The sequence below is a fragment of the Nyctereutes procyonoides genome, unplaced genomic scaffold (genome assembly GCF_905146905.1).
Source record: "Nyctereutes procyonoides isolate TBG_1078 unplaced genomic scaffold, NYPRO_anot_genome, whole genome shotgun sequence".
In the NCBI taxonomy this organism is placed as follows: Eukaryota; Metazoa; Chordata; class Mammalia; order Carnivora; family Canidae; genus Nyctereutes; species Nyctereutes procyonoides.
In genome coordinates, this window is record NW_026575082.1 from 13749800 (window position 1) to 13765872 (window position 16073).

The window sequence follows — 16073 nt, forward strand, 5'->3', positions numbered from 1 at the left end:
TTATAGCTTGTATATATTATAACTTGTATATATAGTGATTATTTGGTGTTTTGTCTGTTTACTTATTTATCATCTGTTTCCCCAATGTAAGTGCTCCCAAGAGAGGGGAATTAGACTTGTTCTTTGCTATATCCCAGTACATAAAACACATACTTGACGTACAGAAGGTGCTTAATAAGTGCTTGATAGCTTTAGAAGAGTGACTTATCAATTGTGTGGATGTTTAATATACAAGACTATTAAACTCAATACCTATTAATCTTTTTGTTGTTTCAATCAAAACAACCTGTCATTGGTAAGCTTGATAAATTATGTTTATTTACATCTTTATCCATATTTAAGTATTTATACCTCTGACTTGTTCCAAAAAGAATGCAAAGCAGGTGACTATGACACTGCATTTGGTTTAAAAGATCAAAATGTCTCCATATAGGACATTCTATAAAATACTGACCAAGACTCCTCAAAACTGTCAAAGTCATTAAAAAAAGAAAGAAAGAAAGAAAAAAAAAAAAGAACCACAAGAAGACTGAAAAACTGTCACAGACCAGAGGAGACAGAGGAGATATGACAGTCAAATGTGATGTGGTATCCTGGATTAAACCATAGGACAGAAAGAAGACATTAGAAGAAAAACTAGTAAAATCCAAATAAATCCTGGAGTTTAGTTCAGAGTAATGTGTTAATATTGGTTTCTTAGTTTTGCCAAATCTACCATGGTAATAGAAGGTGTTTGGGAAATAGGGTGGGGATATGTGGAAACTGTTTCATGCTTACAACTTTTCTGTAAATAGAAAATTCTTCCAAAATAAAAAGTTTATTTTAAAAAATCAACATTTCAACATAGAAATGTAATGCACTGACTACATTTTGGCATTTTACTTTCAAAAAGCAGAATATAGGCAGATGACTTACTGCCCTGAACCCATGCAAACATTTAAATATAAAAGCACAGTATTATTTAATACTTGCCTCCTTGCATTTGCCACCACAAAGTAATTTTAAAATAACTAGACACATGTACTTAAAGCCTCTAATATCACATTAACTCTGCATCACGGTTAGGAGAATCTTCTAAGTCCTATCAATCCAAAGTCTGCCCATTGCTTCTCTCTGAAAGGAGGGGAAACCAATAATGTTCTTAAGTGTATGGCATCACCCGAGAACACAGTTTTTACCTGATAATTCAAGGGCAGCCAGTATTTCAAGAAAGTCTTTCTAGATGTTATTCTCAAATTTTCTATTAACTGTTAAGCAAAGTTATTCTCCATTTGTTTGATAAATAATTACATCATACAGCAGTCTGAATCATATTGAACTTGGATAGCAAACTGGATTATGAATTCAAAAATATGAAAGTAAATTCCAAAGTAATGCTTCTATACCCAAGAGAGGTTTCATCGTTTCATAAACACACCCAAAACCAAGGCACAAAGTACTACAATCCACCCATTTTACACATAATTGTATAAATGTGATGTAAAATCATCTTCACACACAGTACTTGAAATACCAACACTTATTTATCTTATTTATCCTGTTATTCTGGCTTCCATTACACACACACACACACACACACACAGAGGTATACTATTTCATAGGTCATGGTGATCCTATTTAATTAGGGAACTATAAAATGGTCAAAATAATCAAGATGTCAAAAGAAATTAAGCCATCCGAAAGGCAGAAATTGAACAGGCGAAAAGGAGATGGCACAGATTAAACTACTTCTATGAAAAAATAGAGGAAGAGGGGAAATTTTAACAATTCTCTGGGTATTTTGTGGTTTTACAGTTGTCCTACCCTGGGCTAGTCCCTTAAATATTCTTAGCCTATGTTCCTTATTTGTAACATTAAAAAAGTAATGCCAGTCTACCCACTGAATTCTTTTTTGTCCCCTAGGATAAACAAAACCTAACAAATGAAAACAATTAAAAAATTTTTAATTGGCTACTTTTCAGTCCAAACGAGTTTTACAAAACTAAAAATTGCAAACTACTAGCAGTATCTGAAAAAAAAATATATTATACTACATTATGGAACTGAATAAAGCAGAAAGCAACCCTTGAGCCAGCTAGAAGCTGAACAGTGTTTTTGGGTAAGCACCTACCTTGGAGACTTGTCGAAGCCACCTTAAATACTCTGTGAATGTATCAAAACAAATGTAGTAGGTCTGGCTTTGGGGTCCAGAGGAGCTAAATGCTAAACAGTGCTGGTGCTTTTTCACTTCTTCTACCTATAAAAACAAACAGAGACAAAAATGAGGCAGGAAAGCAGACCAGTTACATAGTTCATTGGCCCAACCAATACCTTTGGCCAGTGAGCCTGCACGGATTTGCATCTTTCCCTATATATGTTCCTCTTCATACTTAAAACACACTAAGTTCCTAAGTCTGACCAACAAATTTAAATTACTAGGAAATCGAAAACGGGGAGTTTTATTTTCTTCAAATTTCCCCACAAGAGGGAACTTCTCTTCTTCCTGTTTAAATTGGATGACTCCCTTCCTTATCTTTATCGTCACAATAGGGTGCTGAGGTTCTTCCTCCCCTTGGAAGGAGTTGTACTTATTATTTTACTTAAGGATTTTTATTCCAGGTAAGTTTTTTACTTTAAGGGACTTTTGTATCACTCTGAATTACAATCTTTTGAAAAAAAGTCTTTAAGCATGTTAAATAAGTTTTTAAAAATTTAACATGAAATTGAAATTAACATGAAATAAAACTCTACCAAGAGAACTTTCAAGTCCTCATCAGGCAATGATACACTCCAATCAAATTTCCACTGCCCAGTAAATTCTTCTTAAGGGGAAAAGGTCAGATAATAAAGTAACATGACATTACACAAGCTCCTATGCTTCATTTGCAAAAATGATCACAAGTCAACAAGTGTAAAAAATTTTCAAAAGGATCAGAATCAGAACCAAAATGCAGTTAAAAGTTAGATGTTCTAGAACCAAAATGCAGTTAAAAGTTAGATGTCAGGGTGCCTCGGTGGCTCAGTCAGTTAAGTGTCTGCCTTTGGTTCAGGTTATGATCCCAGGTCCTGGGAGAGAGCCTGGCATCAGGCTCGCTGCTCAGTGGAGAGTCTGTTTCTCCTGCTCCCTCTGCCATTCCCCCTGCTAGTGCTCTCTAGCGCTCTTTGTCAAATAAATAAATAAATAAAATCTTTTTAAAAAACCCTACATATCAGGAACAAATTGGATTTACCTCAGTAAAAGGCAAGATGGCTTAACGTTACTGGAGCTACAAAATCTTTAATCACATTAACAGGTTAAAGAAGAAAACCATATTATCATCCCCACAGCTGCAGAAAAAGTATTTCATAACATTCATCACTCATTCATCATTCATGATAAAAACTCCTAGCAAACTAAGAACACAAATAACAACTCAAGCTGACAAAGGGTATTTATCAAACATCTAAGGCAAACTTCAGTGTTAATGATGATATATCACTCTCTTTAAGATCACTGAGAAGACAAGTATTCTATTCATACCAGAGTTCTGGCCATTACACTAAGACCAAAAATGTATTAAATATATTAAAGAAGGAAGAAAATTGTCATTATTTGAATATCATGATTAGCTACATAGTAAAATGCCAAACAATCTATAGACACTATATTAGAATAAGAAAATTCAGCAAGGTGGGGCTAGACATAAAAATCAATACTCAAAAATCAACCACATTTTTATACTCTAAAGAGAAAATACATTTTTAAAATGCCATTTAAACTAATCAATATTAAAAGAAATCAGGTCAGTGATTTCTGGAGGATAGGGAAAAGTGAGGAAAAGTGTGGGAGGAAAGGGATACAAAGGAGCACAAGGAAACTTTTGGGGGTGGTATGATCATTTTTTTTCTTCACTGTGGTGATGGTTTAATGGGCGTATTTAGCTATCTATACTGTTATCAAATTACTACCAAAATATGCAGTTTATATTTTGATTATATCTCAAAAGAGTTTGGTGAAGATGTAGAGAAACAGGAACACTTGTACACTGACATGAGTGTAAAACCATGCGTGAACTTTGGAAAACAATTTGATATCATCTTATAGCATGTGCATATGCCCTATAGCCCAGTAACTGCACTCCTAACTATGTATCTAAGAGCAATATTTCTCAAGGAGGTCATTTATTATAGGATTTTGAATTAAACAGTTCACTCGACATTGTACAGTACTAATACTTTGCATGACATTTTATCCTTTGAGTCCCTGCCCTATAAATGCCAATAGATTCCCCCTGCACCAAAGAGATTGGTATTAACCAAACACTATCTACTTTCCACATTTTCCAGACACTCTGCAAGTAAGGTGAAGTCATGTGACTCATTCTGGCCAATGAACATAAGCAGAAGTTTCTGGATCCAAATATACAAGAGCCAGTTCATGATCCTCCTGTTATGTCTTCCCTTGCCTAAGCACCAAAAGTAGGGTACATGTTCCAAATGTTCTAAGAGAGCAGAGCCTCCATCAGACTGGGTCCCTTTACAGTTATGTGAAAAAAGAAATCTCTACCAATCCACAGTGAACAATTAGTGGAATGGAAAAAAGCAGTTATGTTAAGTCACTGACATCTGGGAGGATTTGTTACTATAGCATAATTTATCTTATATCAACTGATACGTTGACTGCTCAATAATTTCACAATCAAAACACTTGCATATATTACCAAATGTCCCCTTTGGGCACAGTAACTCTAGTTGAGAACTACTGCCCTAGAAAAACTACTTGCATACCAGGAGGCATATCAATGTAAAACTATTTAAGCAGCATTATTTATAATAACAAAAAACTAGAAGCAACCCAAATGTCCATCAACAGGAAAATTACTTAAGAAATTATGAGAATTTAAAACATTTACAGAAGAGAACATTGAGAACATTATACAGAAATGAAAACCACATACAGCAAGCAACACAGAATCTTATTATGAAACAACATAATATTTAGTGAAAAAATTCAAACACACATAGCACAATACCTTTTTTATTGGATCAAAAACAAGCAAAACATAGTTACATGATTAAACTTATTTCAAAAAAGAAAATGATGAATATATATTTTAGGGCAATGGGTGGATACCTTGGGGTTGGGGGAGGCAATGGGACAGATATAAAGAGAACACAGATAGAAACACTGGTACTGATAATGCTATGATTCCTAAACTGAATAGTAGTTAATGGTTATTTGATTTATTATGCATCATAATTTAGCAATTATTGAGTAAAATATTAAAATATTACATTTAAAAATCTATGTTAAATTCTAAAGGATAAATAACATAATAGTTGCACAATGAATAGAAACTTGTCTATTAAATAAGTTTTTCTCAACATTAAATTTTAAGAGTGCTTCATTTAATTTCATATTTGGAATTAACTTTTGAAAATGTACCCTAAAGGACCATGCTCTAAGTGGTGTGTCAGATTTGATTATCAACAAGTATTGCTCAATTATGGTCAATCTATCTCACACTTCATTTCTAGGTATCTTCATATATATTTAAAAAAACAAAAACAAAACCTTCCATTTACTCTTAGTTTTTCCTTTAACAGAATGAAACAGTGAACAGAATGAAAAAAGGAACAAATAAACATTAATGAAAACTCAGATTGCAAAGACTGAATTATTTTTCCCTAACTTGGTCAAACAGGTTTTAAAAGACTGTTTTTCAACATACTCAATTATTTTTAAAGGCGTAGCGCAAAACAGGTTTTACAAGGTTTGTCTGTGAGAAAAGGAAGCTATTTCAATTTATTCAATAGAAGTCCATCCAATAATAGGCCTGGGAAACAAGACAAGTTGCTAGCTCTGAATGAAAATGCTAATTATAACTCCATCTTCTGACCTTATCTGAACATTCCATTGCTTTCCTGCCTCTGCTTCTTGAGCACAATAATCTTTCTGACCATCTACTTCATATGTCAAGAGATTTTTCACCCTTCAAGTTCTACTATGATTGCTACTTCCTTCATCACAAACTTCCCTGATTCCCCACAAGAAAATGTAATCTCTCCTTCCACTCATCTCCTGCACTACTTTTCTGCATGTCTCTTAGAGCAGACATTGTTGTGCCCATCCTTCACCTCTGGATAGGAAATTATAAGGAATTCAAAGGCAGAGTTGATGACTTACCCATCTAGGTATTTCTGGGACACCAAGCAAAGTGGCTTCCCCACAGAGGTTATTTAATAAATAGTTATATTAAATTTGCCTAAGCAAATGCCTAACATCATAGAGAAGAAAGAAACAGACTGTTGACCTAACAGGGCATCAAACATTAAATATGTATTTTTAATGATGACCTACAGGAGTAATAATGATAACTAATTTTTCAGAATTCAATCCAGAGGACAAAATCTTCAGTAATAAGATACCACTAATTCTTCAATGCTCAGACAAAAGGGAAGTAATGGTTTCAAAAGAGGTGACTGAAATAGATCTAAACCTGTCAGCCTGGCCAAAATCTTTTTTAAATGATCAAGTATTAGTCTTCTTAGGATTAGAATGCATAATAGCACAGGGATGGATGGGGATCTGACATGGGGTATTTACACAAGAAAAGACTAGTTTAAATGAAGAATGAATTTGCCATATAGTAGGTGAATAACAAAGCCATTTACTACTGCACACATCTGATTTTACCTTATGCATTTCTAATCCCTGCAACCAGCAGATCAAACATGTGCCAATTTTAAAAAGTTCACTTAACAAAAAGTTGACTTTCTTTTCCCCCCCTCTATTTATATCCTCCACGTTCTGTCTTCTTTCCAATGCCCATTCAGGAAGAAAAATGGTAAAGAAAATATTTGCCTAACATGCCCCCAATTTTCAAAAACCCTTTTCTTCATTCAAATTCGCCTTCCTATTTATTAAGAGATTATCATATCATTTAAAAATCAGGAAATACTAACATATAATTATATGGTAATGATACTCCTACCAACACTTGGATATTAATAAATCGATCTGGCAAAAAAAGAATGTAACATTTTCCCAAGCAATCTGGTTCTTTCTCTTTTATAAATGATAGGAATAAAATAATTATGCCCAAAGCAAACCAGCTAGTAATGTTGGAAAGATCCACCAGCTATATTACAGCTTTTCTCTGAAACAAGTTAACATTTCAGGTTCAAAGATTATGATTGACTAAACTAAAGTGATAAACTAAAAAATGCTAACTTTGAGGTACTGGGGGGGTGGTCAGTTGGTTAGGCATCCACCTTTGGGATTAGGTCGTGATCTCAGGATCCTGGGATTGAACTCATCTTCGGGCTCTGCACTCAGTGGGGAATCTGTTTCTCTCTCCCTTTCTCCCTCTGCCCCTCCTACCAATCAAGCTCTCTCTTCTCTCAGAAAAAATAAAATCTTTAAAAAAAATAAATAAATAAATAAAAAACCGCTAGGGGCAGCTTGGGTGGCTCAGGAGTTTAGTGCCGCCTTCAGCCCAGGGCGTGATCCTGGAGACCCAGGATGGAGTTTCGTGTCAGGCTCCTTGCATGGAGCCTGCTTCTTCCTCTACCTGTGTCTCTGCCTCTCTCTCTTTCTGTATCTCTCATGAATAAATAAAATCTTTTTAAAAATAATTTAAGAAATAAAGACTAAAAAAACCCAAAAAAACGAAAAACAAACAAAAAAAAAACCCCGCTGACTACACTGGTCACTATACAAAAAGAGACAGGTATGCCGAAGTTGGATCAAAGATTCATGCAAGAAAGAGAGAGTCTAACCTTTGGTAAGTATGTTTGAATGGTCCTAAAGCCATGGACTTAGGGATCATTATTATACTATACTACACAATACAAACTCAAGATACCAAGAGATGTCTACTAATAAAGAATAATTCATCATCTACAGCCTAAAATATAATACTGAATTTTAGTTGCTCTGTTTTCAGGCCTATAAGTAAGATGCATATACTAACAAAGTGATAACCACGGAGGCCTCAGGTGGGCCAATGGCATTGTTATCTTCCACAACTCTACCATCCAACAATGCCCAATGGTGGAGCACAAAAGGAACTGAATTAGATCTTAGATGAGTGAAAACCATGGGTCCCATATTAGAGAAATGACTCAAAGTAAGCTTAATGACACTAGGGAACCTATTAGTATTTTGTTCATTTTAAACTTACTTTTCCACCAATTAGTGGCAAAACATGCATCTTTCCGGTCAAGCTGTCTTTCACAGATGATACTATTAGGCAGGTCCCACACAGGATGACTTGGCGTCTGGTCCATCGGTTCACTGGCAACTGCATTTTGCCTTTACGGACATTATACATTCCTGAGAGCTGAATCCGTTCAGAGCTACCGGTGCTGTGAGGTTTTCCTGAAACAAACACAAGCAAATATTTCAGTCCAAAGAGTTGGGCTTTTTTCAACTCATTGGCATACTGGATAAACTACCAAGGCAACAGAGAATAATTATTGGGCAACAATCTAATTTATAATTGAAGGATTCTGAAATCTGCAGTCATACAATTATGGTTAAAAACTACCACATCTACTCCACAGGCACACTTTAATTTTAGGTAAAGAAAAGCTTTTTCCTTAAAACCCTCAGAAAAGACCATTTTAAGTCCTCTGTTATAACCCTTTTATTTCCTTCTATATCTTCATTTTTTCCTACATTTAAAAAAGGGGATGACTTCAAGATTTTTATAAATAGCTAGTGTTTATTTAAGTACATTAGGAAGAAAATATTACAGACCACGACAGGAAAATAACATTCAAGATCCAGCATTTAATGAAACTAATCAGTTTTAATGGAATTAAATGCTGATATATTTTCCTCCTACAGTCACTTAATGAACACTTAAGTGTTCTATCTATTAAGAAGACAAAAAATATTTAACTTTTTTTAATATATAACTTTCTTAATAAGAAAATACTACTCTCTAACAAGATAGATTTAACACCAATCTATGAAGGATGGTGTGTGGTGGTGCTTGTGACTCATGGAGGGAACACTGAGAGAGAGGCATCAAAGACAAAGATGGCTCTGGGAAAGATCTTAAGAATCTTCGTGTCCAAGATGGAAATGAATTTGGCAAACTGACACTGAGACAAGTCCTGTCAAATGGACGGGAGAACTACTGTGATTAATGTATGACAGCATTATAAACAAGGGGAAAAACATTCCCAGTTGTAGATACTGGATGTGTAATAGCAAAGAGTCCTGAAACCCATGCTCAGAAATAGACTAATGAGAGACATGTGTCCTTAAGTAGGACCTAAGCCAGAAGGGTTATATTTATTTGGAAATTTGCCTAGTTGCCAAAGGCTAGCAGAAGAAACATATTCAAGGGAAATATATTCTTCTTTTTTAAAAAGATTTTATATATTTATTCATGAGACACACACAGAGAGAGGCAGAGACACAGACATAGGGAGAAGCAGGCTCCTCACAGGGAGCCTGATTTGGGACTCGATCCCCAGACTGGGATCATGCCCTGAGCTGAAGGCAGATGCTAAACAACTGAGCCACCCAGGTGTCCCCAAGGTAAATATATTCTTATTAATATTAAAAATTCACATAAATACCAAGTAGTTTTGGTAGATGTCTAATACCTACTAGAGAAGGAAACAGGAAGAGCAGGAGCACCAGAAATAGATCTCAAGAGATCCAGAGAGTTGGAACCCTCCCAGTACATACCTTTGGGCAGAAATAACAAAACCAGCAGGTTTGAATTTCACTTCCTCTTTCTCCCAGTATATCAAATGTGTTATAAAATAGATACTGCACACTACATAATTTTGCTGGGGCTGGGCCAGAATGAAGTGTAACAGTAGTTCAGCTATTTGAACTTGGTGCCCAGCAAACAACTACACAAAGCTAACACTCTCAAGGGGGCTGAGAACTCCAGAGTTGTTCAGTTACCAGACGCTAATGCCCCACAAAGAGGTAGGAAGCTCAGGAGACTTCAGGTCAGACACGACTTGCCAAAGTCTGCCAGTAAGGGATCAGGCCACAGTCATTTGCTTGTCCCCTTCTGTATAAGTTCATTTACACCTGGAGAGAAAAATGCTCAGACTCCCAAGCTTCCTTTCTACATGACAGACTCCTTTCTACATGACAGGCTCTTCCTGTAGGGAAGCAGGTAAGTGCAAGACTATGGGAGTTCTAATATTCAATTTCCATGAATGTAAAAAACTAATATACTGTAATGAGGAATCTGATCTAAATATGCATGTGCACACACACACACACACACACACACTTTTACATACAGGTTAAGGAGGAGACATTTTATTTAGCCACACCTGAGAGTGGCTTCAAGGACACTTGTTAACCTGTCACATTTATGTATATCTGTGGGTAAGTAGATCTACAACAGCGGTACATAAAGACAGCCGTGCAAATCCCCAACTCCACAAAAATGCTTGAGAAAGCCCCAGAACAAATCACCAGATAGAGGGGACTACATGTCCCAGAAGGGATATACGTCTAGGGGAGTATGGAGACATCAACAGAGACAGGCTTTTTATTCTCTCGTTAGAAAAACTCCCAAAGGGCCTAAATAGTCTTAGAGCCTAATGGTAAGATCAGTCTGTCCTTGGAAAGCCCTAAACATCCCAGTTTGAATCAAACCCCTTCTTGTCTTATTCTGAGTGAATTTCAATGTCCTTGTGGTCGGCTCTCTGCCTGGGTGTTCCAGATCAGACACGTCCTCAAGACTTGCTGTGTTCAAACAGGGCTCTGGGGAAAATGGAGAAGAATAAGTACTATATACCTGGGCAATCACCCAGATGCCTCCTTTGTGTCAGACTTCCTTATTCTATGACATAAGGAATATTTTATCTCTTCCTGCCAGTTCTCAAACTTCTCAATTCAAAGGAATTCCAATTGTCCTATGCTCTAATAAATATTAACAACACCAAGTAACCAATGCCTTCCAGTTCAAAGTTGGATCAGTTGTTTAAACTTTTATCTTAGAAATGTTACTCTAATCCCCTACAGGCTTCAGGCATTTCTTACAGGATCCAGGAGGAAAAACAGACAGCAAAAGCAAGGATTTCAAGTTGATCACAGCAGAGTGACTGAAGTCTCCTTCAGTCTTTATCTATTGGTAGGGAATTTTACTAAATAAATGATTAGAAGAGAAGTATTTATTTATTTAAGAGAAACTACAGTCTGCTCTCCTACAATATTGTGATTCATTAATACCAATTAGCTCATAGGATTGTAAATAGGGGAATGGTGTCATTTTAACATGCATATTGTGTTGATTCAAAAAGATTTACTCTAGAATTAGAACTTTCAATAGCAAAGAAATAAGCCCACAGCAAATATGCTGTCTTGGTTCCCACAAGCCAGCATTTCTATTGTTCTGTTATTGTGCAGTTTTAATATTCCTTAAGGCAGTTCAACATCTAGGCACACTAGGATACCCGAGTGGGCCCTATGGGTGATCTCCTGAGGCCCCATCATTATTTTTGTTAGTATTTTGGTTATAAAGATGCATGGACTTATAGTCCTACCCCCTTCCAGCTGCATTTTCCCATAAACCTTTTTATTTTTTTAATTTACAATTTTGGAGAACATGAGAATTTTCAGGAATATATATAAAGTAGCAGAAACACCTGTTATAACTACAAAAGCACTGAAACAAGAAAGAAATAAGTACAAATTTGGTTGTTGCCAATCACGTCTTTGCTAAATATATAACCGTGCCTATCACTGTAGAAGTTTAAAAATATGTCCATAAAATTCTTTACAATTCTTCCCTCAAGAGAGCGTAATTCCACTCCTCTTGCACGTGACTAAGTGACTCTCTTCTAACAAACAGAATGTGGCAGAAGTCAATCAACTTCTGAAACCAGGTTGTAAATGGCATTGTGCTTCCTCCTTGCTCTCCCTAGGATCAGTGCCTCTGGGGAAACCAGCTGCCATGTCACAAGGACACTCTGGAAACCCTATGAAAAGGCCAACAAGGTGAGGCACTGAAATTTCCTGCCAACAGTCGGTGAGGGGCTGAGGTCTCTTTTTGGCATCCACGTGACTGAACCATATTGGAAGCAGATCCTCCAGCCCCATTCAAGCCAGTGCCCCCAAGACATTACCGACTGCACAGCTCTTGACACTTGAGCCAGAAGTACTCAGCAGCTAAGCCACTCACTCCTGAACTCCTGATTCGGAGAAATTAGGGGATAATAAATGTGTGGTATTTTAAGCCATTAAATTTCAGGACAATAACTAATACAACGTTATAAAGTTGGTTTCACTTAATTCTATTACCTGAACATAGTATTACTTAAATAACCCACATTTCCCTAAAATCACCTACAAATTTACAAACAGTTGTATAAACTAATGAGGGTCTACTATAACCAGAAATAGTAAAAAACAAGAATAAGAATAGTATATTAAGCAATCATAATTTCCAGAACTTTAGAGAATGAAAGTACTCATCATGATATGGCACCAAAAACTAAGAAAGTCTGATCGCTGTACGAAAGTTAATGGAAGAACTGACCATGTCCCTGGAGCTGAAAATGGTCAGAAATGAGTGCAAACACTGAACCCTCACCTCACCTCCTCTACCTTTAGAGCTCTGACTGATAAAACTCTAAAGCATGTTTCTTATTGCATATAAATCCTTAAATCCTTCTTGACTACTTTCAGTGACAGAAAGACTGAATTAAATTACTTGCCTAGGGTCATTTCAAGAGCCGGCGAAGGATTTAAACAACCCATAACAAGGTCTAGAGACCTGAGCGCTGAAGTGGCACCTGGGAATTCTGTCTCACAGCTGAAAGCCTAAACAAGCTCAGCAAGACGTGCTGGCAGGGGCTTTGAAACAGATTTAAGACTAGCTGCTTTTAGCTAATGGAAATGACAACCAGCTGCTAAATAGATTTGAGGAGGGTTAATTTATGTATCAGATCAAAATATATAAAGTCAACTGCCCAGTAAATCTTGCTTCTTACTGACAGATACTCAGTTTGATTAGGTTTATCTGTATCCCCAAAATTACTGTAGACCCTTATTGCGGAGAAATCCCCTGACTTGAACCTTTCTCTAATCTCTAAATTCTTTTTTTTTAAAAGAAGCAGGCTCCATGCACCGGGAGCCCGACGCAGGACTCGATCCCAGGACTCCAGGATCGCGCCCTGGGCCAAAGGCAGGCGCGAAACCGCTGAGCCACACAGGGATCCCCTAATCTACAAATTCTTGAATACCACTAGAGCTTATAATTTCCCTTAAAATATTAATTAAAACAGTACTTGGAAAATGTGAGCTAGCCCTTCATATTATAGATTCACAGAGCCAAAATAATTTTTTAAAACTCCACCAAAGCAAACTCTAATATAAACTAATAAAATTAGCCATGAATCTAAAAAATTCAAGAAGTCAAAATAATGATTACCATGACTGCACACTGTATGTAATATATAAGTATAATAAATTAAAATACTGAAAGGAGCTGTCATCTTGCGTCCCCGCGTGTGTGCACCTAATCTCACCTGGTCCGCCCGAGACCCCCTGAGCACCAACCCTATTCCCCCACATGGTCCTATTTCCACTCCAACAAGATGAAAGAAACTATCATGAACCAGGAGAAACTCGCCAAACTGCAAACACAAGTGGCACTGGTGGGAAAGGAACTGCTCGCCGAAAGAAGAAGGTGGTTCATAGAACAGCTACAGCAGATGATAAAAAACTTCAGTTCCCCTTAAAGAAGTTAGGGGTAAACAATATCTCTGATATTGAAGAAGTGAATATGTTCACAAACCAAGGACAGTGATCAACCCTAAAGTTCAGGCATCGCTGGCAGCAAACACTTTCACCGTTACAGGCCACGCGGAGACAAAGCTGCAGACAGAAATGCTACCCAGTATCTTAAACCAGCTTGGTGCAGGCAGTCTGACTAGTTTAAGAAGACTGGCTGAAGCTCTGCCCAAACAGTCTGTGGATGGAAAAGCACCACTTGCTCCGGAGAGGATGATGATGACAACGAAGTACCAGATCTTGTGGAGAATTTTGATGAAGCTTCCAAGAATGAAGCAAACTGAATTGAGTCAACTTCTGAAGAAGATAAAACTTGAAGAAGTTACTGGGAGCTGCTATTTTATATTATGACTGCTTTTTAAAATTTTGTTCATGGATCTGATAAAATCTAGATCTCTAATATTTTTAAGCCCCAGCCCCTTGGACACTGCAGCCCTTTTCAGTTTTTGCTTATACACAATTCATTCTTTGCAGCTAATTAAGCTGAAGAAGCCTGGGAATAAAGTTTGAAACAAGGTTAATAAAGTTCTTTGCCTAGGAAAAAAATAAATAAATAAATAAAATGCTGCAAGGAAATGCTGAATGAAGACAAATTACAGCAGAGGGCTTCTAACTAGCCTGCACCAAAATCACCTGTAAGGCTTTCTCAAGACAGGCTGCAGGGTTCCACTATCCAGAGTTTTCAATTCAGTAATTCTGTGAGGGCTAGCCATTCTGCTGATGCTGCAGATCTGAGAACCACCTTTTGAGACTCACTGAGCTACAGCCTTAGGTTAACACCGTCTTTTCAACCTAGTGATCATCAGTCTTTGGTTGATAAACCTTAACCAAAGAAGCAAATGCATCAAAGCTGGGGAAAGGATAAGAAAGGCAACTAGGAATGAACTAGAAGAAGAAAATGCTGCCTTCACACCCTCAGCTCTCCTTCCTTCCCTCATCTCTTGTCCTCACAAGGAACTTGTCTCATCTCTCAGGCATCTTTAGAATTCCCTCCATTCCATCATCAGAATTACCCCTTAGTTGTCTGAATACCCAAGGGTCACATCTCTTTTTGGGATCTATACTCAGAGAAGGTATTTTCTTCAAAGGTGGGTTTCATTACAATCTTGCATTTACAGAGACCATAACCCTTCCCTGCTTTATGAGTTCCTTCAGCTCAGTTCCAGGAGCAATACATGGCTGGCGGGTGTGGCCTCCCCTTATTAACTTCACATTTGGCAAAGAAAATGCATTTGAGAAATTTCATCAAATCAACCTTCACCTGTCAGTTCAATGTCTTCACCATCTGTTACTTCCCAGAAATGGCAGTCTCGTCTCCCAGTGCATAACCAGAGCATACCTTAAGAGCCTTTTCAACAGTGTCCTGAGTTTTTCTTTTTCATTGGATGAGCAATTTTTTTCCTTGGCTAGAAAAAAAATCACTGTAACAGTTTCACTAACTTTTTATTCTCATTTCCATTACAGTGCACGGTTGACTTGTTCAGGTCCATAGGTTTGTCAAGCCTGCCACATTTAACACTCAAATTACCTACAACTTCTATTTTCTGGCTAAAAACTATGACTTTGGTAGACTGAAGAAAAATTCTCATCACCTGCTTTTCCAGCTGGCTTTATTTTTGTCATACTTCTCCACAAAGGATAATGTCATAATGTCATAAGCATTAAAGCATAAAACACCATGAGTGAGGAGAAACAGATGAACTTCTCAAAACCATGAAGTAGGGCAACAGGCCTCCTGGGATGTCTGATTCAAATGCAGGCCTCAGAAAAATTACAAATGACTATTTATCATGAAGCGCGGGAGGCCTTGGGATGACTAAATCTTAAATCTGAGAATGCCTAAGGTCCAGTATACCCATAACTGGTCTCAAAAGAATAAACACACTCACTACCTCCTTTAGATAAAAATTGTGACTTGTGTCAGAGGTGATGCATACCGCTGTGGGTGTGGAAATCAGGATGATGAGGCTAGACAGCACCAGAGCTCCTGCTGAGTCAAGTCTTCACTCACTGAGGGATGCTTTTATTAAATGGAGGGTTACAAAGTTCCAATGAGGCACGCACACATTCATAAATAAATGCTAAAATAAAAATTCTAAAATCAAGCATGAATGATTTCTGGATAATCCACATCACTCCTCCTCTCTCCTATTAGTAAAAGAGACCAGATACATTTCAGTCCCTTTGTTGTGAAGAACAGACTTTAGCCAAGATGACTTGACAATGTTACAAAGAGCAACGTCCACACAATCCCATTAAAATGCCACATGATTCAAAATGTTTATCCACAGTTTTCTCTGGAAGGTGGGATTCAAGTTTATGCTCCACT

General features: G+C 37.1%; 1 protein-coding gene and 1 pseudogene across 1 annotated transcript in view; one reads left to right on the top strand and one right to left on the bottom strand.

Moving 5' to 3' along the window:
- Window positions 1-16073, bottom strand: part of LOC129514564 (PH domain leucine-rich repeat-containing protein phosphatase 1-like) — a 209175-nt gene that overhangs the window by 95909 nt on the left and 97193 nt on the right. The window contains exons 2-3 of the mRNA XM_055333244.1: window positions 8145-8341; window positions 2111-2236 (exon numbers count right to left, since the gene is read on the bottom strand). Of these exons, the coding sequence (XP_055189219.1) occupies window positions 2111-2236; window positions 8145-8341 (323 nt within the window). The remainder of the gene's footprint in view (window positions 1-2110; window positions 2237-8144; window positions 8342-16073) is intronic.
- On the top strand, window positions 13549-14152 carry LOC129514565 (transcription factor BTF3-like; annotated as a pseudogene).